Source organism: Chanodichthys erythropterus, chromosome 8, assembly GCF_024489055.1.
Source record: "Chanodichthys erythropterus isolate Z2021 chromosome 8, ASM2448905v1, whole genome shotgun sequence".
Taxonomy (NCBI): domain Eukaryota; kingdom Metazoa; phylum Chordata; class Actinopteri; order Cypriniformes; family Xenocyprididae; genus Chanodichthys; species Chanodichthys erythropterus.
In genome coordinates this window covers 15,003,570-15,030,629 of record NC_090228.1, presented here as the reverse complement: position 1 = coordinate 15,030,629, position 27,060 = coordinate 15,003,570, and the positions used below count along the sequence as shown (strand labels likewise).

General features: G+C 35.3%; 2 protein-coding genes across 2 annotated transcripts; both read left to right on the top strand.

Moving 5' to 3' along the window:
• The first annotated feature begins 2,465 nt into the window (after positions 1 to 2,465).
• avpr2l (arginine vasopressin receptor 2, like) lies at positions 2,466 to 7,387 on the top strand. The gene is made up of 2 exons (XM_067391063.1): positions 2,466 to 3,319; positions 5,568 to 7,387. Exons 1-2 carry the CDS (start codon positions 2,473 to 2,475, stop codon positions 5,645 to 5,647), a joined length of 927 nt encoding a protein of 308 aa, XP_067247164.1. The 5' UTR covers positions 2,466 to 2,472; the 3' UTR covers positions 5,648 to 7,387.
• An 8,848-nt stretch (positions 7,388 to 16,235) lies between these two features.
• On the top strand, positions 16,236 to 20,792 carry dnajb9b (DnaJ heat shock protein family (Hsp40) member B9b). Its single transcript, XM_067391062.1, has 3 exons — positions 16,236 to 16,346; positions 18,296 to 18,529; positions 18,631 to 20,792. The coding sequence occupies exons 2-3, from the start codon at positions 18,313 to 18,315 to the stop codon at positions 19,053 to 19,055; spliced, it is 642 nt and encodes a 213-aa protein (XP_067247163.1). The 5' UTR covers positions 16,236 to 16,346; positions 18,296 to 18,312; the 3' UTR covers positions 19,056 to 20,792.
• The last annotated feature ends 6,268 nt before the right edge of the window (positions 20,793 to 27,060 follow it).

The window sequence follows — 27,060 nt, the reverse complement described above, 5'->3', positions numbered from 1 at the left end:
AATATCACACGAGTAGCCGTGCGATAAGGCTGTATATGATTCGTCCGTAGGCACGAGGCACGAGGCCGCGTGCTGATATACAGCCATATCGCACGGCTACTCGTGTGATATTGCTCATTTATACAACAGTTCGACGGCACGAGTGTGTAAATAAATAAGAACAACAACGGAGGGTCTTTAAAACCCTCTTTTGTGCAGCACTACTTCCTTCCGCCACGGATTAAAATCTCAATTTGACAGTTGGACCAAGCCTCCGTTACTAACTCTAAAACGTCACTTTAGAACTAGTAACGAAGGAACGTTGAGTCGCTTCATTGAAACACATTGAATTTTCTACAGTGTTAGAGAGAGAGAGAGAGAGAGAGAGAGAGAGAGAAAGAGAGAGAGAGAGTATAGGCTATTACCTGTCTGGTATATTGCATTACATTCATTCTTCAAGTCGATGTCCATAATATTACATCCTTTGTACAAGTCCGTTTGAATGTCCGCTGAGGTAAGTGATCTTTGTATTTGTTCTTTTTTTTTAGCTTTGGGAATTTTCCATCCATAACACCACAGCGCTAAAACAACTTCCTTTGCAAAAGTTCCTTTCAATTTAAAAGTCTCTTGTGACTCACTTCTCCTGTAAAGTGTTGCCGCCATCTAATGGCGTATTAATGTAATGTTCACTCAATCCATATTACTTAATGGACATATTTATATAAAATAATATTTATTGAACAACATATAAGCACAATTGTACAGTTCAGTCAAACATAAAGCACTAACTTAGTTATTAAAAAAAAAAATAGGTCACCATTTACGCTGGTATGTGGGTTTTACAAATATTTAACGAATGAAAAGGATTTTAAAGAGCTTGTGATCCTAACTCCATTGGATCCTCAAACTGTCAATCAAGCCTCATTAATCCGCCTCACCTCTGAATGAAGTGCGCAGTTTGGACATCTCTGTGCAATGCAAAGGTAAATAAAGATCTGATGTTTTAAAAAAAAAATGTAAAGCGTTTTCTTTACTCAAAAAAACATATGTTTATAAAGATTAATGTTTTACGTATTTGAAGCGGAGAAGAGTCTGATATGTCCCGTCTAGTTGTAGCCAATGTGGTATAAAAGGATGTAACGTAACGTTTATTATTATCAAATTTAATATAGCACAATTCGACTTGCTCTAATAGATATAAAATAATAGATTATAAGACCAAAGATTGCCCGTTCTATGTACTCAAATTGAATTATGTCTCATGTTTAACCACTATAAGAGCCAGCGGCAAATCCCCGAGGCACTGGCCGAGATGAAGCTGTTCTCGGCGGTTACAGAAGCACTGAACGGCCGCTGACGCACTCGAGCTCGCATCTCCGAAAACGTCAAAACAAATTGTAAAATGGGCTCTGTTATTAAATATGAGTCACATATTTCAGGTCTAAACAATTACATGCTCGCCTAAAAAACTATTAAAACTACAGTTCGTGGTACAAGAAGTAGTATTTCTAAAAATTATGGTTGATTTGATCGGCCGCCATGACGGTCACTTCAAGCGGAGTGATACAAACGGTGAAAAGGCAGTAGGAGTGCTGTTATCACTGAAATATCGCATGGCTATCAGCCAATCAGATTCGAGAACCAGACAGAAATGTTGTATAAATATATATATATATATATATATATATATATATATATATATATATATATATATATATATATATATATATATATATTCCATTAAAATATGGCAATATGCAATTACTCAAAATGTATGAGACTGAGACTGAGATTTGGATTTATTGATGATAAACCTGGTTATTGTGTATTTAAAACACATTCAGTTTTCGTATTACAGAAATATTACCTGGTTCATGTATGCATAACTGACAAATATACATCACATTAAGTTTATTTGTTTATGTAAAACTGTGTAATCCAAATGGATGAAAATTTATATGCAATTCAAATACATAAATCTTTCATTTAGGCCTAAATATTGTTCAAGTATAAATGTATAAGTTTGCATATTGCAGATGATGAGGCTGGTTCCTTTTTTTTTCTTTCCTGTAAATGTAAAAAAAAAAAAAAAAGCACTTTAAATTACAAATAGTCTCTCGTTAATCTACATGTATAATAGGCTAATATACAGAATTTAGAAAATTGTTTAAAGTCATTTTATCTAGGATGTTTACCACACCTCATTCACTTTTCATGTCAAATACTTTTTTTTTTTTTTTTTTGTATAAATAATACAGTCATCAGTGACCTCAAGAGCACAATTGCAGAAAAAAAATGTGGCAAGTGTTTGTTCATCGCGTAATTTAATGTATGACTGAATGCTTGACGTGCGTGAACAGGTAGTCGCGCTGGAGTCTTGACCAATTTGTGCCATAGCGCACCGCGCCGTGTGCGTCAGCGCTGCATATTTGCAGGAGTCAAACGCCCTAAACATAACAAATAGTCTGGTACTAAAGTAGGATTAAATTAACAATGGCTGATAACCTTAATTGCAGCAGCGGTAACTGCTCCAGTGCGCACGAGGCGTTCGGTTTATCCGATGGACACTTTGCGCTCGTGAAAGCTGCAGTTCTGGGTTCCATTTTCGTGCTGGCAACATTTAGCAATTTATTCCTCCTCCATGCCCTCTGGAAAAGACGGAAAAGACACACTCGAACTCAGCTGTTTCTTCTCCACCTGTGCCTGGCTGACCTGGTTGTCGCTTTCTTCCAAGTCCTGCCTCAGTTATCCATGGAGATTACGCACCGGTTCAAAGGCTCCGATCTGGTGTGCAGATCAGTTAAGTATCTTCAAGTGGTCGGGATGTTTGCGTCCACGTATATGATCGTGGCCATGACCATAGACCGCTATCACGCGGTCTGCAAACCCATGGTGTCGTTCCTCAGGGGGTCTTTCCGCAGGTATGTTGCCATAAGCGCCGCCTGGCTCATCTCACTGGCGTTCAGCGCTCCGCAGATGTTTATCTTCTCTCTCCAAGAAGTTGAGAAGAACGTTTTCGACTGCTGGGCGACATTTATTGAGCCCTGGGGAGGCAAAATATACATAACGTGGATCACTTTATCCGTGTTTGTTCTGCCAGCCTTAATCTTGATGTATTGTCAGATAAAGATATGCGCAGGGATCTATTTCAACATGAAGAGGAAAGCCTTGCAGGGCAGCACAGGTGATGGGCGCTCCAGCACTAAAGGGATATCAAACGCAATGCTGAAGACTGTCAAAATGACTTTTATTATCATCCTGGTGTACACCCTCGGCTGGAGCCCATTCTTCGTGGTCCAGCTCTGGTCAGCTTGGAGTCCAAGCAGTGCACCCACGCAAGGTAAGTCAAAGCTGTCCAAAAGTCTGAGACTCTTCTATTTTGCATTTTTATGACCTAATACAACATTTCTCCATACAAATGTTATTATTCGCAAAACAATGAGTGTAAAGTTGTCAATGGAAGAACATCTGACCATTGAGTTGAAAAAAAAACAAACAAAAAAAAAAACCATCAACTGAGTTCACTGTAAAAAATGACCGTGATTTTAACAGTAAAAGACTGTAAAAATGCTGCGGTGAAAAACTGTCAATTGGTTTACAGAAAGTTTCCGTACAATATATGGTGAATAACTGTAATAGATCTAACGTTACATTTAATGTAATTTTACGGTAAAATACCGTTAAATTCACAGTTTTTGGAAGTGAAAAATAACAATTCATTGTAAAATTTAAAAACCGTAAATTGACATTCCCACAATTCCCTGCGTGACACTTAACATTTGATATTTTCTTGTTGAAATAACTCTGTTTCTTCTTAGTTTTTCTCATTTTTTTCTAATCAGTTATGTACATTAGGGTTTTATGTTACATCTAATGTTGTTAAATGAATGTTTATTGCATTTTTAAAATTTCATGTATGTTACCATGATGGTGTTTAGTGTGTGTGTGAATGACACTGTGTGCACTTTCTATATCTTAGTATTGTCCTCCTCAGCTTGTGGAAAAGCTGCTTGTGATGAACTTTGATTCATCATGTGACTCTTATCACCACTGTGTTTGGTGACTGTCAGTGTATTATAAAGGTACAAAACAGATATTAGTACTTCATTAGGTTGGTAAAGTAACATTATATCAGTTAATGAAATACGTTATTTTACGGTAAATTTAATAGATTTTTTGCTACAGTATTTTTTACGGTAAAGTTCTGGCAACCACAGATGCCGTTTTTTTACCATAAATTTTACAGGGATTTTTTTAACAGTGTTGTTTTAACCCAGCGGTAGGGTTAAATGTTCACCCAACTAGGTGGGCAGTTTTATTTAACCCAATTACTATATGGCTGACTTAAAGGTATAGTTCACCCAAAAATGAAAATTATTGATTTACTCACCCGCAAGCCATCCTAGGTGTATATGACTATCTTTTTTCAGACAAACATAATCGGAGAAATATTTAAAAGTATCCCTAGTCCTCCAAGGATTATAATGGTTATGAATGGCTGCCCAAATTTTGAAGGCCATATGCATTTGTCGTTCATCCAAAAAGCGTTAAAAGGTTAGTTCACCCAAAAATAAAAATTATGTCATTTATTACTCACCCTCATGTTGTTCTAAGGTACTAAAGACACATTTAAATCAGTTCATGTGACTACAGTGGTTCAACCTTAATATTATAAAGTGACGAGAATATTTTTTGTGCGCCAAAATAATGACTTTTCAACAATACCTAGTGACGGCCGATTTCAAAACACTGTCCGGTTCGAATCGTGTAAACGAAGCCTCGTTTACTGAAATCACATGACTTTGGCGCTCCGAACCACTGATTCAAAACAAAAGATTCGTAAAGCTTCGGAAGCAGTGTTTTGAAATCGCCCATCACTAGATATTGTTGAAAAATCACTCAATATTTTTGCCGCACAAAAAATATTCTCGTCGCTTTATAATATTAACTCACATGAACTGTTTTAAATATGTCTTTAGTAGCTTTCTGAATCTTGAGTGGTTCGGTGATATTGCTGGCAATAGAAGCCACACTGAGCCATCGAATTTCATCAAAAATATCTTAATTTATGTTCCGAAAATGAACGAAGGTCTTACGGGTGTGGAACGACATGAGGGTGAGTAATAAATGTCATTATTATTTTTGGATGAACTAACTAATTAATTAATTAACTAACTAACTAACTTCCGCGGCAGAGTCCACAAGGATATATACAAAGTGTATTTCACAAGATACTGGAATGTAACCACATGGTTACAGTGTGATATATAGATGTGACTAAAGGACCATGAACCATCATATATGTGCATATGATTACTCACAACCATTTTCTGTTATGTTAAATATCTATTTCCCCACAGCTGCAGACCTATAAGATTTGCATTAGTAAAATCATTCATTAGCTCACAAAGAAAGGACCTGATCAGATTAAACTGCACTATGTTTTGGTTGCCTGGTAGACACCAGATGGTGCACACAAGCAATATTTTTCCACAGAAAAAGTTCCAAGTTGGAACACTTCCTATATTGGTGCAATTTGTTATTTCTGTGCTTGATTCTTTATTAAAAGTCTCATGTCTGTTCTACAGGGCCAGTGTTTGTCACTATCATGCTCCTCGCCAGTCTTAACAGCTGCACAAACCCATGGATCTACCTGTACTACAGCTAGAACCTCACAGGCAACAACTTCTTGCTGCTGAAGAGTGCATGAATATGGTCATGGCATAATTCAGCATGGTCATTTGTTTCAATTTAAATATATATGTACTTGTACTGCTATAGAGAATGAAGGAGATCTGTTCTCTTTGTATTGTTGCATGTACTAAGCTGTAAAATATAAGTAACTGTATATGAGGTTTATGACAGATGGTAATGGCACCTCGTCTTTGTGCTGTAATAGTATGCCCTGTGATTTAAAGGTAATGTACCAGCCATTCTGCAGTAAGTGACTAACATCATCAAGAGACAATGACTCATAAAGATAATTATTTCCCAGTATGTAGCACATGCCTTCATTTGTGTGATAATGCAGACAAATGAGCTGCATATATGATTGTCATTATCTTTGATTGTATAGAGCTGGTCATGTTTTTCACATCTTTTGTTTCATTTTTGAAACACTATGATCTTAAATGACTCATGTAAATTAGATTGGCCTTTGGTCAATGCAATTCATTTACAGTCATTAAAGTAATGTTATTTTCCTTTCCTCATTTAAACAAAAATGCAAATGAGCTTGTGTATAAAAAATTCTATAGGATTACAATTATGTGTGACCGTTTCCATAGTCACTGTGTGATGCTCTCATATTTTCACGCACACAAATTTCTTTGTGCTGCAAAGCCTGTTTTCTGTGAAAGTCACTTCACACATTTTAAGATCCGTTTGAATCCTTAAATAAAGCAAAATGAAATGGGAATGTTCCTTCACCGAGAAACCCAGATTCATACAAACAACAGTCAAAGCTTTTAGGGATCAGTTTCATAATCATATTTCCCTCCAGGAATTTATTGCTTCTATTCCCCTCTGTTCACATTAATAATAGAGCAATATTGAATATTTAATACACCTAATTTAGTTCCTCACATTTTTGGAGTTTAAAAGCAGACCATCTTTTGGATGAGGAATCTGTTATGAGTTTAATTATTCTAAAAAAATATTTATTTGTAGATATTTTAATTTGTTTTAATCAGAGTCAGGCCATAATTGTGCACTTATAGCATTAAAAAAACACATTTATGCACCAAAACTTCACCTTTCATATGAAAAAAATGAGGTAAATTAACTAATTAAAGGGTCTTAATGGTCATGCACTTAAGTTATGATTGTAAAAGCATTATGGAACTGCCGAATGACAACAAAATCGGTTAGCCTTTTCACTGCACAAACACTCTTTGGATTTAAAGGCAAAATGAAAGCCTAAGGCACCTGTATCCAAGGTAGCTCTTGGTAAATGGGATTAGAGCATACTTAGAGGCTGATAAAAAAAATGGTGGAGACCATTGTAACCTAACGGTGGAAGGGGAGGCAGAAGTGGCAATAAGACAGCATTTTATGCCCCTCATCAAATGCAGTGCGGTGTAAATTATTGACATTTAGGAAATGCCTTCTAAAAAATATGAGTAATAACATAATTAGATCAGATAGAAAAACAGCACTATTTTCAAATTGAATAGACCAGCAACATATTATACAAAGACCAGTGGCTATGGTACTGTAAGGGTTATGTTTAATTCTGTTAGTTGATTTGTGTTTTAGCTTGGTTTTGTTCTGTTCCTGTTTGCCTGTGTTCCCAGTGATTGTTAGTTTCCATAGTTACTCATTTGTTTCAAACTTGTTCTTAATTCCGTTGATTACTCTGTGTGTATTTAAGCCCTTAGTTTCCTCAGTTCATTGTTCGGTTTCGTCTTTCGACCTAGTGATCTCCTGAGTGTTACCTTTCTGGATTTATTAAAGACTGTTTTTGCTATCTATTCCTTCATCGTGCACTTCATTACAACCACACCAGTCTTTTAAAGGGTTAGTTCACCCAAAAATGAAATTTCTGTCATTAATTACTCACCCTTTTGTCGTTCCTAACCTGTAAGACCTTCGTTCAACTTCGGAACACAAATTAAGATATTTTTGATGAAATACAAGAGGTTTTTTATCCTCAATAGAAAGCAATGAAATTACCACATTCAAGGACCAGAAAAGTATAATAAAAACACTATTAAAATAGTGTGCAAAACCAAAACAAAAATAATGACTTTATTCAACAAATTCAAATTAGTCTCTCCAAATTCGCCATTCTCCTATGCTATTTTCATTGCAGTGCTTCCAGGTTCTACTGTACGTCAGAACACCATCTTAGTATTGGCCGACGCTGTTCACGTGAACATCACGACGCAGGAGCCGGCCAATAATGAGTCGGCGTTCAGACATAAACATGGTAGCGCTGAACTGTGTTCATTGCATACGAGCCTGGCAGGGGAGAGATGAATTTGTTGAATAAAGTCGTTATTTTTGTGTCATTTTTGCACACAAAAAGCATTCTCGTCGCTTCATAACATTAAGGTTGAACCACTGTAGTCATGCTGTCTATTTTAACGATGTTTTTACTACTTTTCTGGACCTTGAATGTGGTAATTTCTATTGAGGATAAAAAACCTCTTGTAATTCATCAAAAATATCTTTGTGCTCCTAAGATGAACTAAGGTCTTACGGGTTTGGAACGACATGAGGGTGAGTAATTAATGACAGAAATTTTATTTTTGGGTGAACTAACCCTTTAAATTAGACAACGTCCTGATATGTTTGAAAATGCTGCACTTGTACTGTTGATACTAAATTCATCAATGCTTATTTTACGTGGCTCAAGAGTTACAGTGATCAATACAATTTTAGAGTTTAAAAATGTTTCAAAAAGTGTATTTTGTATGTAATAATTGTAGCAAATTAGCCCAAAGGGGAATAATTAATGATTAATCAACTGGTATTAATATTTGTATCAGTTAATTGGAATAACTTGATGTAGCTAAATTAATATTACAATGAATCAATTAATCAGTTCATCCAGCGAACCCTCAGTATTAATTATTTATTAATTCTAAGAAAATGGTATTTTTCATGGCCACAGAAAAATAATTATTTCTTAGTACAGTGCTTGAACAGGAATCATTTAAAGGTACAATATGTAATATTTTTGCAGTAAAATATCCAAAAACCACTGGGCTAGTGTTATATATTTTGTCCAGCTGATTACTAACAATATCTCTAATGTTTTCAACTACTTGTAAATGAATCATGAGAAAATTCCCATTCTAAACAGTGACACAGTGCAGTCGCCTGTCAATGACGTCAGTTACCTTTGTTACCGCCTTTATTGACGTAGAAACCACATGACAACAGTGCCGTGGACAAATGCGGAAGTAGTATCTAGCGTCCAGCAAACCACTAGCTTGCTCAAGCAGTTCCTTATTTACTTCTTGCACGTTTTATGGTGGATTGTGTTACTTATTTATGGAACATAATTATTGTTTACCATCTGCCGCTGGTTCTGTCGACAAGGACAGCTCCCGTAAACTCATGACCGGAAAAACAGAAGCGGCGCCGGCGACTGTGTCATAATAAAAGTCCGGCTGCTCGTGAGGCGTGTGTTGATCAATCGCTTCAGCTCCTCGTTCAGCTCCCGCAACACTCGGCCCTGCTCTGCTTCATACTAAAGTAACGTTAATAATCGCATCCACGAACATGAGTTCTTCCAGACTCCAATCCCTATTCTTTTGCACCGTCCGTTGAGATGGAGACCACATGTCCCAAGTTTCCGCTCTAAAACTTGGCGTCATCAAACTACGCCTTTGTTTTGAATAGGCTTCTAGCGACCTCTAGCGGAAAAAAATATCACAAATTGTACCTTTAAGTGACGTTAATCTGCAGGCAGAATCAGAACCAGAGAGCTCATATGTATTGTGCAGTTTTCTTAACTAAATCACAAACACATAACTTGCCTAAACAAACACATACACACAAATCACGCATACATGGGATACCTGTCGTGTAAATGTACCCTAAGTGAAACGGCTTCTCGTTCAAGAAAAAATGTATGGCGGGAATTGATTTTGCTGCACTGATGACATATTTTTGTAGGCCAACCTGGAAGTTAGCATCACACTAGTCTTGCGTAGCCAGACCAAAGACTATAGAATAACACAAGACGTGTCACTCGTATTGTTTTAAATAGGAGAAAGTGTCACGCACAATTTGGCGGAATAAGTCCCGCCTTCTAAATAAGAGCCAATCGCCAACTGGTAAAGTCACTGCATCACTTCAGCTGCTGTTAGAATTACCGATTTCTATAGAAACAGTCAGACGCGCGCCTCCAAAGAGACGCGCATTTAGGTCTGCGCATGCGCATTAGCTTGATCCAGCCTGAAAAATACATTTTTTTGTCATGATTCAAGCGTTTAGAAACTCACGTTTAACGCAACCAGTCACAGTTTGTTTTGTTCCGAGTCATGTTTAGGGACGTAAAAATGTAAAGTCGATGTCCCTACAATGAGCATACATCTATTAAATTATTCATTCAAGAACATTGTGCAAGTTTACTGCAACAATGGAACCGCAAACTTCACATACTTCACATACAAAATCTAGCATTTAGTTGATTCTGATAAGCGATAAGCTCATTGTCACAGTTGTAAACACAACGGCGTTCTTCTTCTACGAGGAGATTTGGCGTCCATTTGTTTTCAGCCAGACAATTAACGGACGCGACACACACGTCTCCCGGACATCCTGTAGAATTCAACCAAGTGTGCCATATCAAAGTCCCTTTAAGACAAGTCATTTCACTCGGCGGCCATCTTTGAAACGCCTCTCAGGCATCCTGGCAATCTATTTGAATGGGGAAACAACAAATTCTCCAAAACTGTTCGCCAACCTTACGATTAAATTTCATATTTAAAACTTGCATGTTTTATGGTGAATTGTGTTACTTATTTATGGAACATAATTACTGTTTACCATCTGCCGCTGGTTCTGTCGACAAGGACAGCTCCCGTAAACTCATGACCGGAAAAGCAGAAGCGGCGCCGGCGACTGTGTCATAATAAAAGTCCTGCTGCTCGGTAGGCGTGTGTTGATCAATCGCTCCAGCTCCCGCAACACTCGGTCCTGCTCTGCTTCATACTACAGTAACGTTAATAATCGCATCCACGAACATGAGTTCTTCCAGACTCCAATCCCTATGCTTTTGCACCGTCCATTGAGATGGAGACCACATGTCCCAAGTTTCCGCTCTAAAACTTGGCGTCATCAAACTACGCCTTTGTTTTCAATAGGCTTCTATCGACCTCTAGCGGGAAAAAAAATCACAAATTGTACCTTTAACCAACTAATTATTCTTTGACAGCGATGCCATAGAAATATACAGAGCTACTGCAAAATGGAAGTTCAAAGACAATTTTATAAAGATGGCGGTGCGCTTGTTTCTCTGATTCTAACGGCCGCTGAAGTGACGCGATGACTTTACCAGTTGGCGATTGGCTCTCATTTAGAAAGCGGGACTTATTCCGCCATATTGCGCGTTACACTTTCTCCCATTCAAAACAATATGAGTGACACGTCTTGTGTTATTCTATAGTCTTTGGCCATATGCATCAGACGTTCAGCCAGGGTTGCCAGGTTTTCACAACAAAACCCGCTCAATTGACACCTTCACCGGGAGTTTGATTGACAAGCGATCTAACCAATCATAACACAGAATCCGCCATTTTGTCGGACAAAGCAGTCAGGAGTTAGAAGATTAACCTCGGTGGACTTGAACTTGAAAAATGGTGGGTACTGACGTCTTTCCGTGCTTGAAACAACATTCCTTCTCATGTTCATTCATGTTTATTTGATGCTATAAATTAACTAGTAGGAAGAGATGATCGGTTCACAAGCCGCTTGAGCTGAGGCACTACAGCAATCTGTCACGACACATTAAAGAGCCACAAAACTGTATTTATTGTTCGAATTTCTTAAATTACACAATTTGAAAGCTGGGACTTTAATATCATAAGTAAACTGCTCTGTCTGGTCTGTCGACGTGTTTAAGGTGTCCTTCTTGCTCCGCGATGTATTTTTCACTGTGTGTGGCGTGACAGTGCCATGGCTTGTCGGACAAAGCAACAGTAACTAAGGGGGGCGGGTCTTTGCGAAGGGTAAATTGCTACTCAAAACTAGCCCAATCGGGGGTTAAAATCTGCTTTTTGGCGGAGTTCTCCTGGTAAAATTCACATTCCAGGTGATAAATATCATGTTATTTGGAATCACTTCAACCCGCGGCAACAGTGTTAAAAGTAGCCCAATTTCATGGGAAAACCGAGGACTTGGCAACACTGCGTTCAGCAAACGGGCTTGTGGGGTGACGCTTCACACTGGTTCCTTCAACAAAAATTGTGCCATTTTGTCAATCAAGATAATTTTCACAAAATTTGTGAAAAAAAAATGTTATCATTACATTTCATTTAATGGAAACAACTTTTATGAATTTTGCAGCCTAAATGCAATCGCCATAAATAAAATACTAACAGGGTTATAAACGAACATTCCAGGTGATAAATATCATGTTATTTGGAGTCACTTCAACCCGCGGACATGAAAAACAACCCGCAGCAACAGTGTTAAAGTAGCCTAATTCCGCGGGAAAACCGAGGACTTGGCAACACTGCGTGGGGTGACGCTTCACACTGGTTCCTTCAACAAAAACTGAATTATCGCAAAAAATAAGTTCTGTGATCAACAAAAGTTTATGATACTTACACATTTTGTCCATCAAGATAATTTTCACAAAATTTGTGAAAAAAATTGTATCATTAAATTTCATTTAATGAAAACAACTTTTATGAATTTTGAAGCCTAAATATAGGGCTGCAGCGATTAATCGCGATTAATCGTTTGCAAAATAAAAGTCTGTGTTTACGTAATCTATGTGTGTGTTCTGTGTATAATAATTATGTATATTTAAATACACAGACATACATGTATAAAGTTTAGAAATATATGCATGTATTATAAATATATATATATATATTTATATATATTTTATATTACATATAAACATAAATATTTTATATATAAATATAGCATTTTTCTTAAATATATTCATGAATGTGTGTGTATTTATATATACATAATTATTATATACACACGCATATATATATTACGTAAACACAGACTTTTATTTTGCAAACAATTAATAGCGATTAATCGTTGCAGCCCTACCTAAATACAATTGCCATAAATAAAAAACTAACCGGGTTATAAAAAAACTACACCATGGTCGCTCCATCTCAGCGTCATCGCAACCACCAAGCTTCCGACAACTCTTTCAGTTAAACCAAAGATTTAATATCCCCAACAGCGTCTGTCTGCAGTGTTATTTAGTCTTGTTGGCAATTTTGATGTCATGGTGACTAAACAGACCTTTTTTATGCACCTAATGACATGAGCTCCAACCTTTTGCTCCATCAACAATCCTCCCTCAAGACTCACGCTGCCTTTTACCATTCAAAACCCTGTTATTTTCTGTGTATGTCACAGGCATGCTGAATGAATAACAATTCGTAAGCTCCCTCTGCCAGTGTGTGAATGAACATCACTTCTATAATAATGACATGACCTCTGCCACACTGACACCATGTGGCCACGCGTGCATGAAAACCAAGACAGGTCTTATTAAGTCAATTTCATATCCTCACAATTCTATGAAGCCACAAAACAATATAAAGTCCTATTTAGGCACTAAAGTTTATGCATGTCCTATTTAGGCACTATTTAGGCACTAAAGGCCTTTATTTATGCATGGAGGGCATTTAATTAGCTCATGCATTTACAGAAATATTTCCAGAACCCAGTCTATTGTAATAGTGGGCAGAAACTAAGGAGCTTTGGATAACAGTGTCTGCTAAATCAATCAATGTATGTAACCAAACTGTAAACGTAACCAAACTATTACTTTGATTTCCTGCCTACATGATCATGAGATTATTCACTTTTAAATAAATAATCCTTAATTCATAAATTGAAAAACCTTTACAAAACAAATCAAATAAAAATAATTAATATCAATTCACAGTGCAATCATATAGTCTTTTTTATGCCATTATATTAGTATTATAAAGCATGTCCCATCTAAGTACTCAACCTCCATAACAGGAGCATCTGGGATGCTTTTCACTTCTAATATCGTATATTAGTCATAGCAAATAAAGTTCAGCAAGAGATGGGGCAACAAGACAAGTGAAATTGTGACATCTTGTGCCTGTTTTGAGGCCTCATTCAGCTTTAAAGTGTCCCACCTGTTTTTTGTTTGTTTGTTTTTTCCTGGATGGAGATGACCTGATGAGCTATAGCTGCTGCTGTCATGTGATCGCTCTGCTGGTTTAAGATCTTAACATCACAAAACAGAGAACATTTAGGGTGTAGTCAGCTAAAATGGGCCAAATAAGGTTGTAGCGTCATATCTCTTTAAATTTTTACAGCCAATCACAATAACTGATCTTGTATTGTTGCTTTAACACATGTTGACATGTAACAATAGTTTTGACTGGTCTGAGTTTTTTTTAAGGGGGGCAGGGCAGAGTGTTTCATGAAGCTTGTCAGAGAAATTGTGAGCCTGACATAGTAAATTTCATTCGTCACTAATAAAGGTACTAAAGCAAATATAAGTAAGCTTACCAACAAAGCAAAGGTTTATGAACAAAAATATTTTGACATGCCTTTTCAAACAAAAAAAGTTTAGTTTAAAAAAGAAACTTCGATTTTTGTGAAAAAGATAATTTTATGTTGGGCCACAACTTTCAGCTAAAATGGGCTGCATACACACACACACTTTTACACATGCAGAAATTGAAGGTGAAAATTGGTTTATAGGCCTAGATATAACCATACAAAATCTTAACAGTCTTTTTAAAAAAATGCATTGCAGACAGTATGGCAGGAGGGCAAGCGAAGAAAGGAAACAGATAGATAAGAAGAGAGAAGACAAAAGGGAAGAAAGGAAGATGTCAGTACAGTACAATGTTAAGACCTGTAGCTACAGGAAATGTTAAAGTGATTTGTTTTTGTTTTGTTTGTTTTTTAGTCAAAGATGTTCTAATCTTTAACAAAACATTTGACAGACATTTGACAAGCATACACACATGCATGCACACAAAAGACACCAATGCACAGAAATACACACCTATATAACACAATCAGTTCATTTTTAGTTGCATTTTTTAATGAAATATTCATACAACCTTCTATTTAATGAAATACATTTATGGTGTTGCTATGGCACACTAAAGACAATAGTATCAATTTACTGTTAAAAATAAAATGATTTCAGCTGAAATTACCTGTGTTGTTCTCTTTTTATATTGGCCCATTTTACCTGAATGTTGTGCCGTGGCTCAAAAAAGGGACCTGCTGATACTGTAACTCTCAAAATTTTAAAACAATTATATTTTTTCACATTTATATATATATATATATATATATATATATATATATATATATATATATATATATATATATATATATATATATATATATATATATATATACACACACACACACTACCATTCAAAAGTTTGGAAACATTACTATTTTTAATGTTTTTGAAAGATGTCTCTTATGCTCATTAAGGCAGCAAAATACAGAAAAAAAACAATTATATTGTAAAATATTATTACAATTTACAATAATGGTTTTCTATTTTAATATACTTTAAAATATAATTTATTTCTGTGATCAAAGCTGAATTTTCAGCATCATTAATCCAGTCTTCAGTGTCACATGATCCTTCAGAAATCATTGTAATATGAGGATTTACTACAAATGTTGTGCTGCTTAACATTTATAACGTGATACTTTTTTTCAGGATTCTTTGATGAATAAAAAGTTAAAAAAGAGCAGCATTTATTTAAATGAAATCTTTTGTAATAATATACACTAGGCTACAGTTCAAAAATTTGGGGTCAGTATTTTTTTTTCTTTCTTTTTTTTTTAGAAGAAGAAATTAATACTTTTATTCAGCAAGGATGTGTTAAATTGATAAAAAGTGACAGTAAAGATGTATATTGTTAGAAAATATTTCTGTTTTGAATAAATGCTGTTCATTTTGACTATTTATTCATCAATGAACTCTGAAAAAGTATCACAGTTTCCGAAAAATATTAAGCAACAGACTGTTTTCAACATTGATAATAACTTAGTATCAAATCATCACATTAGAATGATTTCTGAAGGATCATGTGACACTGAAGACTGGAGTAATGATGCTGAAAATTCAGCTTTGATCACAGGAATAAATTCTATTTTAAAGTATATTAAAATAACAGATATCTGGATTTAGAACACATGGGATATATCAGATATCATGTTCCCCATCGACGATCAAACAAGTCCTCTGTAAAATGTTCACTGCACAAGAACTTAAGCTGGCGTCACTTTATTTTTTAAACTAATAAGACAATTAACCTAAATGAACATACAAACACCTTATCTTATAAGTTTGAAACTCTTATATAAATGTATCATCTCAGGAGCACAAAATTGATTTACAAATAAACTTTTAAAAACAGGTGTAATGAGGCCTTACGCACAAAAATTCTTGCATTGTCTTTTGAAGGCGGCCCTCCTCTATACTTTCAGTTTGACAGCGCAGTAGAAACAGGAAGTGACGCTCTGACAAGCTATGCTCCCCGATGTGGACCAATCAAAACACTTGTAGTCATTCGTCCCTGGAATCAGCCAATCGCGTCGCGAATCGTGGTGCAGTAAGTTCAGCGCTGTCACAGCGCTCAGAAAAACGATCAGCTGTTCTGTGCTTGATGTAACTTTGGGACAGAGAGCATCGGGTAAGTTAAAACCAGCAGATTTCTCGCTTTCTCATATGTTTAATATACTCACTCTTAAAACAGATGTGTTAAAAACAACACAACTTGTGTTATATCTTAACACACATGTGCGTCTAGTTAAGGACAACACATTTTGTGTTGCTTTTAACTCAACCATGTGTTATTCCTGCTCATTTTCTACACACTAATGTGTTATATTTACACAATTTGTGTCAATTATGTACACAAAATGACACAAAATGTGTCATAAAAATAACACAAAAAATGTGTTATTAATTAACACATCTTTTTTGAGAGTATATAATATATATTATACTTAAAACTGTTTAGATGTGTTTAGAGAATAATTCTGTCCTATTGCAAGTATTTCGCTAAGAATAATGTACTTGTAACCCAGTTTCAACCTGTCAAGAACATGTACAGGTCATAAATCAAAAGAAAGAAATAGGAAATTATATTTTGCTTGAAGCCCTTTTTAGGAAAATGTGTATGTATCATGATTTAAAAACAGCTCTATCTATCTATCTATCTATCTATCTATCTATCTATCTATCTATCTATCTATCTATCTATCTATCTATCTATCTATCTATCTATCTATCTATCTATCTATCTATCTATCTATCTATCTATCTATCTATCTATGCATACATACACAGAGCCTACATACATTCTCTTTACAGTGATATATAGTGTATATATACACACTACCAGTCAAAAGTTTGGAAACATTACTATTTTTAATGTGTTTGAACAAAGTCTTTTATGCTCAGTAAGGCTGCATTTATTTCATAAATGCAAGAAAAAAACAATAATATTGTAAAGTATTATTACAATTTAAAATTAGGGGTTTCTATTTTAATATACTTTAAAATATAATTGATTCATGTGATCAAAGCTGAATTTTCAGCATCATTACTCCAGTCTTCAGTGTCACATGATCCTACAGAAATCATTCTAATATGCTGATTTGATGCTCAGTTATTATCAAAGTTGAAAACAGTTGTGTTGCTTAATTTTTTTTTTGGAACCTGTGATACTTTTTTTCAGGATGCATTAATGAATAAAAGGTTAAAAAGAACAGCATTTATTCAAAATATAAATCTTGTCTAACAATATAAATCTTTACAATCACTTTTTATCAATTTAACACATCCGTGCTGAATAAAAGTATTATTTAAAAAAAAAAATACTGACCCCAAAAGGCAGAGTATATTGTTACCAAAGATTTCTATTTTAAATAGATGCTGATATTTTTAAATTTTTTATTCATGAAAAAAAACTGAAAAAGTATCACAGGTTAATAAAATAATATTAAGCAGCACAACTGTTTCCAAAATTGATAATAAATCAGCATATTAAAATCATTTCTGAAGGATCATGTGACACTGAAGACTGGAGTAATGATGCTGAAAATTCAGCTATGCATCACAGAAATAAATTATATTTGAAAGTATATTAAAATAGAAAACCATAATTTTAAATTGTAATATTTCATTGTTTTTTCTGTATTTATTATTAAATAAATGCAGCCTTAATAAGCATAAGAGACTTTGTCCAAACTTGACTGGTAGTGTGTGTATATATATATATATATATATATATATATATATATATATAATATATTATTTATACTTATGGTTGCTTTTGTTTGTTGTACTGCCTTTAAATTTATGCGAACAAAAATATAGTATAGTAATGAGAATCATTACAAAACAAACAAAAATGTAAAATAATCAGAATTTCTGGAGAGAAATGAACTTGCAAATCATAAAAATAATGTCATAATACAAAAAATCCCTGTCTTTTAAGAAATATAATATATATACACTAACAACATTATTACACAGACAACATTACATAGACACTGATGTACTATTGTGAATGGTCTCATGAGAAAAAACAAAAACAAATGAACTGTGATCTCGCCTCTTGTTTCCTGTTAACAGTTCTGTTAACCGCAGGCATGGCAACAGCTCAGTCAGTGTTCACCATGGCCGTGAGCATTCTGCTCATCGCAGAGCTCATTCTGGCTGAGAGAGATTACTACGAGATCCTGGGTGTACCCAAAGATGCGTCTGATCGACAGATCAAAAAAGCCTTCCATAAATTAGCCATGCGGTATCATCCTGATAAAAACAAAAGCCCTGACGCAGAGGCAAAGTTCAGAGAGATTGCTGAGGGTGAGTCAACATGCCCATTCAAATAGACTCCAGACACACCTTTCTGAACATTATAAGTGTTCAGAATCAGTTGTTAAAGCTTCATATTTTTCCATTCCCAGCATATGAAACATTATCAGATGACAACCGGAGGAAGGAGTACGATCAGATAAGGAGCAGCCCGTTCTCCAGAGAGGGCCCGAGAGGAGGTGGTGACCACTTCGGTCAACATTTTAGCTTCAACTTCGACGATATATTCAGAGACTCTGACACGTTCGGACACAATCCTCACGTGCATAATAAAAGACATTTCGGGAGCCACTTTCAAGCCCACAATGAAGCACACACCAGGCACAGGAGGCACTTCCAGAACTCTTTCGGTGGTGGCATGTTTGATGATATGTTTGAGGATATGGAAAGGATGTTCTCTTTTAATGGACAACAGACTCGGACTCAAAGCACGTTTCACAGTTCCAGCAGGCAGCACTGTAGGACTGTCACACAGCGAAGGGGCAACATGGTTACAACATTCACCGAATGCTCCTGAGTTAATGCACACACGAAAATGTCTTCCAGCTGTCTTGATTGAAACTTAAATGAATGTCGTTTCGCTTTTTTGAGTTTCGGATCAGTACTGATGACCTCTATAAAGTCTTCTGCAAGAATTACACATTACTGGACGAAACATCCTCACTTCAGGGATCCTAAATCTGACTTTAGACAAAATTCACCATTCACAACATAATAATGTTATCAACAGTTTTTTGACTGTGAACATGATGACCTGCCCCCCTTCTATATTTTGCCATTTATAAACTAACTTTCTTGTCTTTTGTCAAGATTTAGGGTCCTTAAAGCATATTTAGCTTTGTGGGTATTCACGTTTACTTCTGAGGCCTTTAAAACACAACTGTGTTTATCATAAAGTGCCGCTGCGTGGATTATTTGTTATTTTCAGCCTGTTTTAGCTTATTTTGAAAGATCCTAGAACCTATTTGAGACATGTACATGATCACTAGAAAACATTCAAAGTGGTTTCAAAGTTAAGAGCAGCTGGAAGTGTGTAAATGTTTTGTTTGCTTGATGTTGCACAATGTCGAAAAAGACAAACTCATTTCAATTTCTTTTTTTTTTGTTTACCGTCATGTCCATTGCAAGCATGTTACACAATTTGTATATCTTCCATCATATCATCTCGGCTAACATGACACCAGAGCAAGTGGCTCTTTTGAAGGGGAAGTCCCTTACATGTGCAATAATTATTCAAATCTTGCTGGTGGGGGATCCTGTTAGCTGTAGGGCTTTCCTGAAAAAAAAGAAAGAAAAAAGCAGCTATATAGGATGACATATAATGCCGTGCTAAAAAACGGTTACTGTTTCTGTTTGGTATCATGTTAAATTTCCATGTCAATGGGAAGGTTTTAATCAATTACCTGGGGCACTTGTACTAAAAGCCATGTACAATCATTCATTTTCATAAAAATAACTATTGAACAACAACAAAATTTATTGTACACTCCCTATAGCTCCGTAAATTTGGCCGTCCAAACATATTAGCTATAGTATAACACTTCTGTCAATTAATCTGAATACTTTCATTTCTGTGCCAATAAACAATTACCTCATCAAGCTTTGTGGACAATCAGAATGACAAGCAATATTAACAACCACAATCCCTCCCTCTTATATTTTTCTTAGTTTTAAACTTTATGGAAAGTGTGTGTTTGACTTGTGTGTTGCTTATTGCCATGCTCAGGTTCTCTACAGTTTTACTGTGTTAAAAATGGGTTTTAGTTTGAATGTAAAATTCATGTAAGCACATGCTTAGATACAGCATGAAGTGGAACTGTTGATTCCATTATAGAGTGCAACTGTGCCCGCCCCCTTTTTCAGTGGCACTGGTTCTGGAAGTATTTTTGGTAACACTTTTTTTTTAAGTGGTCCACTTTAAACATTCTACTAACTATATGTCAACTAGCAGTCAGTATTAGTAGACTGTCTGCTTAATACCCGCTAACACTTTCCCCAACAGACATTCTTTCATAATTCTAACACCTAACTCTAAGCTAACAGTCTACTATCAGTCTACTTTAATACTTTAATGAGAGTTATTTGACATGTAGTTGCAAAGTTACTTATAGTTATTAGAATGTCTCAAGTGTTTTTTGATGGTCATCAAAATACAGTGTAACTGTATTTTTTCCGTTCATTTTCCCAATGGTGATTTAACAAAAAACTCTTTGTTAAAGGGGCTCTATGTAAGATTTTTACTTTAATAAAGCATAAAAATACCCCAATATGTTTGCAGATATTTAGGAAACATCTTAAAAAAAGCTAAGTTCACCTACATGTTCCTCAGAAAAACAATGCTACAGCCAGATATTCTACTTTGAAAATGTGCGTTCCGTGTCGGAATGTCTTTGTTTTGGTCTGTGCGAAACCAATTTATCCAAAAGTATTTCGACATCACAGGTTGCCAGTTTTTGCCGTATTGCAGCCATGGAAACCAGCAAACAAACTGGGTCAGAGAATCGCAGATTCTGACCCAACCTAAAAAGCCTCTGCATCGATCTAAAAATCTCTATGAACAACAGCAAATTAAAACACAAATAAATCAACTCATCAGCTCTGTCCTTGGCCATCCGCGTCTTTGAATGAGGGGGCGGGGCAACCAATATTTTGAATTTGGACTGCAGTACCTATTTTGACCACTGGGTGTCATTCCTACATAGAGCCCCTTTAATGAAAATAATGTAATTTATTATTCACCCTCATGTCGTTCCACACCCGTAAGACCTTTGTTCATCTTCGGAACACAAATTAAGATATTTTGATTCAATCTACTAAAAACATATTTAAAACAGTTCATGTGAGTCACTGATTCGATTTGTAAAGCTCCGAAGCAGTGTTATGAAATCGGCCCATCACTATATTGTTGAAAAGTCATTATTTTGTTTTTCTGGCACACAAAATATTCTTGTCGCTTTATAATATTAAGGTAGAACCACTGTACTCACATGAACTGTTTTAAATATGTTTTTAGTACCTTTATGGATTTTGAGAGAGGAAGTACCATTGCTGAAATGAGGGTGAGTAATAAATGACATTATTTTCATTTTTGGGTGATCTAACCCTTTAAAGAGTTAAAAGCCACAAAGCCACTATAGCCACTATAAACATTTATTTGAAGAAAAATGTTTTCGAAAATCAGACCAAAAAACAAAGGTGCAAGATTGTGTACTTAGCTTTAGTGAGGAAAAAAAAAAATCGTCTCGGTTACATAGGTAACCCTCGTTCCCTGAAGGAGGGAACGGAGACGTACGTCGAACGTGACCGACTGAATGGGAACTCATGAAGCGAACAGCATAATCAAAAATAATGGGAATATATAAAACTATAAAAAAAAATATGCACCAATTTACAAATGTAAAAATATTATTGGGTGTAGATTTGATCAATAAGAAAAACAGAAAAAAGAAATCCGCACACCAAACAAATGCAAAGTTCAAAGTCCGTTTGGTTTTTGTTTTTTCTTTTCTTTTGTGTGTGTGAGCACTGTCACATTTTTGTTAGTGCACTTTGATATTTTGTCACTTTTTATGTAAATCTTGTTCAGTGGACCTTGAACTTTGCATTTGTTTGGTGTGCAAAATATAAAAGTACTCCTGTACAAATGTTGATTATATATAAACAATATGTTTTAAGTTTATTGCAAAATATGCACATAAGCCGAAATAATGCGGACTGTCGAAGCAAATACAATGGATTAACAACCTCATATCTCAAAGTAGGTCTATCTTTTAAGTTTTACAATTTATTGTGAAAAATCTATTTCCCTATTGAGAAAATTAATGGAGTTTTTACTTCCGGAACCCACCGGTTGCACTCTATAAACTAATAATGGCAGAGGGTTTTCACCGCAATGCCATTGAATAACCATTTTTGGTTCCCCAATAAACCTTTCAGTGAACAGTTATTTTTTTCTTATTATGAAGAACATTTTGATGATCTTAAGAAAATGTTTTCCTCTACTTCTGTCCATTGGAAAGATTTCATATGGATGTTAAAAATTTTCATTGAACCATAGATGCCAATTAAGAACCTTTATTTTTTAAGAGTATGAATATGCATATGCATATGCAGGACAGTTTTCCAAATGCTAATACAACACAGTCCGGAAATCTAGTTAAAATGCTTATATTTGTCTCAGTATTTGGTTTGTCCATCTTTTTCTTTAATGACAGCAGCATGAACTCCACAATTTTGTGAAAAATCCTGATATGATCATGATGTCCAACATGATTTGAAATGATCCAAAGAGCATCTCAGGCTTCATTGGAAGAACATCTGACTGTCACAATCAGTGTTACAAATGTGCTTATTTCATTAGGGACCTAGAATTAGTTCAGAATCTGAAAAATGTATCCTTCATTTTACAAAATGTATATAGAAAATGTACCTTCAAAAGATTACGCTGCAGACAATGTAGTGAATTCAACAGCAGTCAGTGTCTCACTGAAGTATGATGGGATATCAGGAAGTACCTTAAACAAGACAAAACTCCCAAATATGCCATTGACAAAAGAACAGAGGAGGTATTTATTCACTAATTTGGAAAACAAGAAACAGATATCAGCAAACAGCAGAGGAACAGGACATTATCAATACTATACACAAGACAAGATTATTTTAGAATGAAAACATGAACAAATAAACAAGATATAAATCACTCACATCAGTCCTTGAACTAATAACACTAACAGATTTTATTATAACACAGATTGTTGTAGCCTTGTACAATCCTGCATTTGGCACCCCTCAACACTTCACAATTAAGGATGTGTCCAAAATCTGAAAAAGACAGTGGGCCTTATCATGCACTCGGTGCGACGCAAGTGTTTTTTGTTTCAGCCCGACACAGTTATCATTTTCACGTCCTGCGCCATGTTGTTTAAATAGCAAATGCATTTACGCCCATGGGCATGCTGGTCTGAATACGAGGTGTGTTCAGGCGCTTTGTTGGCACGTTAATATTTTGAGGCAACTGAAATAGACTATAACAAATTAAATATTGCGCCATTGACATAGACCAGGTTTCAGTTGGTCAATGGCGCAATATTTAATTTGTTATTTAAAGATTGTGTTAGTAATTTGCGCCTATATACGGGTGCACAACGCACATACACTCTGCTTATTACACACACAGGAAGGCGCAGCAGCACACATACATGGCACATATTAAAAATAAAAGGATTACAATGTAAAAAATTATTATTGTGTGCATAAAGATAAAAATGCTTTGGTGGAATCCGGCTCTTCCCATAGATGGTCTGCTCGCACGCTTTAACCTCGAGCACGAGCAGATACGTTTCCTCGCGTTCAGTTTTTCCATTTGCAAATTCCGCCGTGTAAATAGCGAATCTGCCATAGCACGAATGCAACTGGCTTTGAAAGGGAATGGGAGATGAGACTCTGATTCATTTGTTGACGTTATGCCTAAAACACACCCATTACTCATTAAGAGAATAGGGATAACCCTTTTAGACCATGCACCTGGCGTGCCAACCATTTTTCCTGTCCTTAAACTAGCAAAAGTGGATTCGGACACACCCTAAGTGCACCTGCGCCATGCGCTTAGATCGTTAAAATAAGGCCAAGTATATTATGGCATCAAACTTAATGTTTGCTTACAAGATGCATATTTATCAAATGGTTTTTATAGGCAACATAGATGTACCCTTAGCTGACTATGACATCCCACAATGCTGTTCAGTTTAAGGGACACAGGAGGACAGGCTATATGAAATTAAATACCCAGATTATTGTCATGACAACCCAAGAGGTAAACAATATTGTCAGATAAATGGGTGTGTTCCAGTTATGGAATTAAGTGGCAGTTGATGGAAAAAGCTTATCAGAATATCATGTTAACTAATATTTTAAAGTGCAGTATATTTAATTTGTTTAACAATATGGTGAAATAAATAAATAAATAAATAAATAAATAAATTAATTAATTAATTAATAAGCAAGCTTATTTGCTTTTGTGATCAAAACAAACAAAAATAAATTAAAAATGTTTTAGCTGTTGAAAAGAAGACAACATCTTTGATTTTGCATAACAATCTAATAAAAGACAAACAGAAAATAAGCAAATAAAAATAAACAAACAAACGTTTTATCCATTCTTAATGTTAAAAGGAATACAGCTAATTTGTTTTTGTAATCAAAGCAAGCAAAGAAAATAAAAGCATGACTAAGGTTTGGGGCTGCTTTTATACTATATATTGGAAAAGAAGAGTGCAAAAGTCTGCCATTAAATATACAAAGCAAACAGGCCATGCTTAATAAGAACAATTACAGCAGTATTGTTTTCTTACCCAGAATCGGTAAGCCACGTTATGGGTTAACTTCATCAGACAGCCTGAGTGATCTGTTTACCTGTGCAGACACTTTGGGAACTTATTTTGATTGAGTGCCAGTAAATAAAGAAGTTGAATAGGAGCTATGTTGTGGTTATACTGCCCTTCCCTCATTGGGTTTGGTATTAATGGTCCTTTTGAATAGGGTTTGAAGAGAAGGGGAAGGAAAGCAGCTCTTTGTTTGAAAAGATAAAGCCCTCGCTACTGCTTTGCCAGAAAATGTAAATACTTTGGCAGGCGTGAGACGCATACATAAATTCATAAACCAATGGAAAAATTCACACAAACATTTAGAGAGAGAGAGAGAGAGAGAGAGAGAGCAAGAGAAGGATCCAAAACATGGTTTAATTAAAGGGCTGTAGATTATATCCACATTAATTCATTGATCGTTTACATGTTACTTTTTTTTTTAATGTTAAGTGCTCAATTATTGCATTACAAATAATGTAATTTCAAATGACAAACAGGGAAGTGACACATTGACACTATGGTAACACTATGCGAAAAATGCTGGAGATTAAATTGCAAATTTAATTACCTTGTTAGCCACAGTGGAGGAAAGGTTTTCATACCCTTCAAGCACAGTCTCCTACATTTTATCATCCACAGCAGACAGGAAACAATTCCACACTTTAACACAGATGTTCCAGAACAGTTAAACCCTGTCAACAGAAGAAAAAAAAATAGGTGCACAAATGTAACTTTCTGTGGAATATTTCCCAGCAATGAAACTGCACATTTTATTAAATTGTGTGTGTGTGTGTATATATATATATATATATATATATATAAACTATACAGACTAGGGGTGTAACAATATATCGTGTCGCAATACAAAAATGCAACAATATAGTATCATGGATAGTGACATATTGTGCATAGTTCACCCAAAATGAAAATTAGTGTGTGAGATAAAAAAAATTTAAAGAGTTGCAAACATATTCATCTAAAATAAATCTGTGTTTGGGTTACCAGCACCAAGTCCAAGCCTATTCATTTCCACCCCCAAAGTAATAGCACGTTTAGCATTTTAATCAACATTACATACATACATTTTTTGTTATCCTTTTACCATATGTCTTCGAGTATCGCAATAATAATATCGTATTGTGAGTTCAGTATCGTGATATGTATTGATTTGCAACATGTGGGTATCGTTACACCCCTAATACACACACACGCACGCACACACACACACACGTGCACATGCACACACACGTTTGTTTTTGTGAATTGTGGGGACATTCCATAGACGTAATGGTTTTTATACTGTACAAACCATATTTTCTATATACAGCCCTACACCAACCCTACCCCTAAACCTACCCATCACAGGAAACTGTGCACATTTTTACTTTCTCACAAAAACTCATTCTGTATGATTTATAAGCCTTTTGAAAAATGGGGACATGGGGTAATGTCCTCATAAGTCAACCTCTCCTTGTAATACCTATATCATACCCATGTCATTATACAAATTTGTGTCCTGATGGGTCACAAAAACACACACACACACACACTTGTATATGTGGTTTACGGGGACTCTCCATAGCCGTAATGGTTTTTATACTGTACAAACGGTATATTCTATCCCCCTACACATAATATTAAATATTTAATGAGCAGCAAATCTGCATATTAGAATGATTTCTGATGGATCATGTGACCTTGAAGACTGGAGTAATTCAGCTTTACTATCAGAGAAATACATTTTAAAATATAAAACAGTATAAAACTGTAATTATATTTTACAATATTACTATTTTACTGTATTTTTGATCAAATAAATGTAGCCTTGGTGAGCATAAGAGACTTCTTACAAAAATCTTACATAACCCAAACTTTTGAATGATATTATACAGTATTTTTGGATTTACTGACAATAAGTTTATTTCGTTATTTTTATCTTTGCATATTAGTAAAACTTCAGATGGTAAAAGTTGTTAGAAGATGTGCAAGTTGTGATAGATGTTTTGGATAATGTGTATATCTTTGATTTTAATTGCTCACCTAATCTACATTAATGGAAGTCTGACTAATTCATACTATTCGTCTTTATTGATGTAGTTTCTAATAAAGTTATCAGCAAAAGTTATATGCCAAAGCCCATTTTTACTCATGGTTGGTGCG

Bases quoted from the DNA above. Each gene is read 5' to 3' on its own strand.
- avpr2l (XM_067391063.1), top strand. From the start codon at position 2,473: ATGGCTGATAACCTTAATTGCAGCAGCGGTAACTGCTCCAGTGCGCAC. The intron at 3,320-5,567 runs GTAAGTCAAAGC...TCTGTTCTACAG, and splicing joins AAGCAGTGCACCCACGCAAG to GGCCAGTGTTTGTCACTATC.
- dnajb9b (XM_067391062.1), top strand. From the start codon at position 18,313: ATGGCAACAGCTCAGTCAGTGTTCACCATGGCCGTGAGCATTCTGCTC. The intron at 18,530-18,630 runs GTGAGTCAACAT...TTCCATTCCCAG, and splicing joins GTTCAGAGAGATTGCTGAGG to CATATGAAACATTATCAGAT.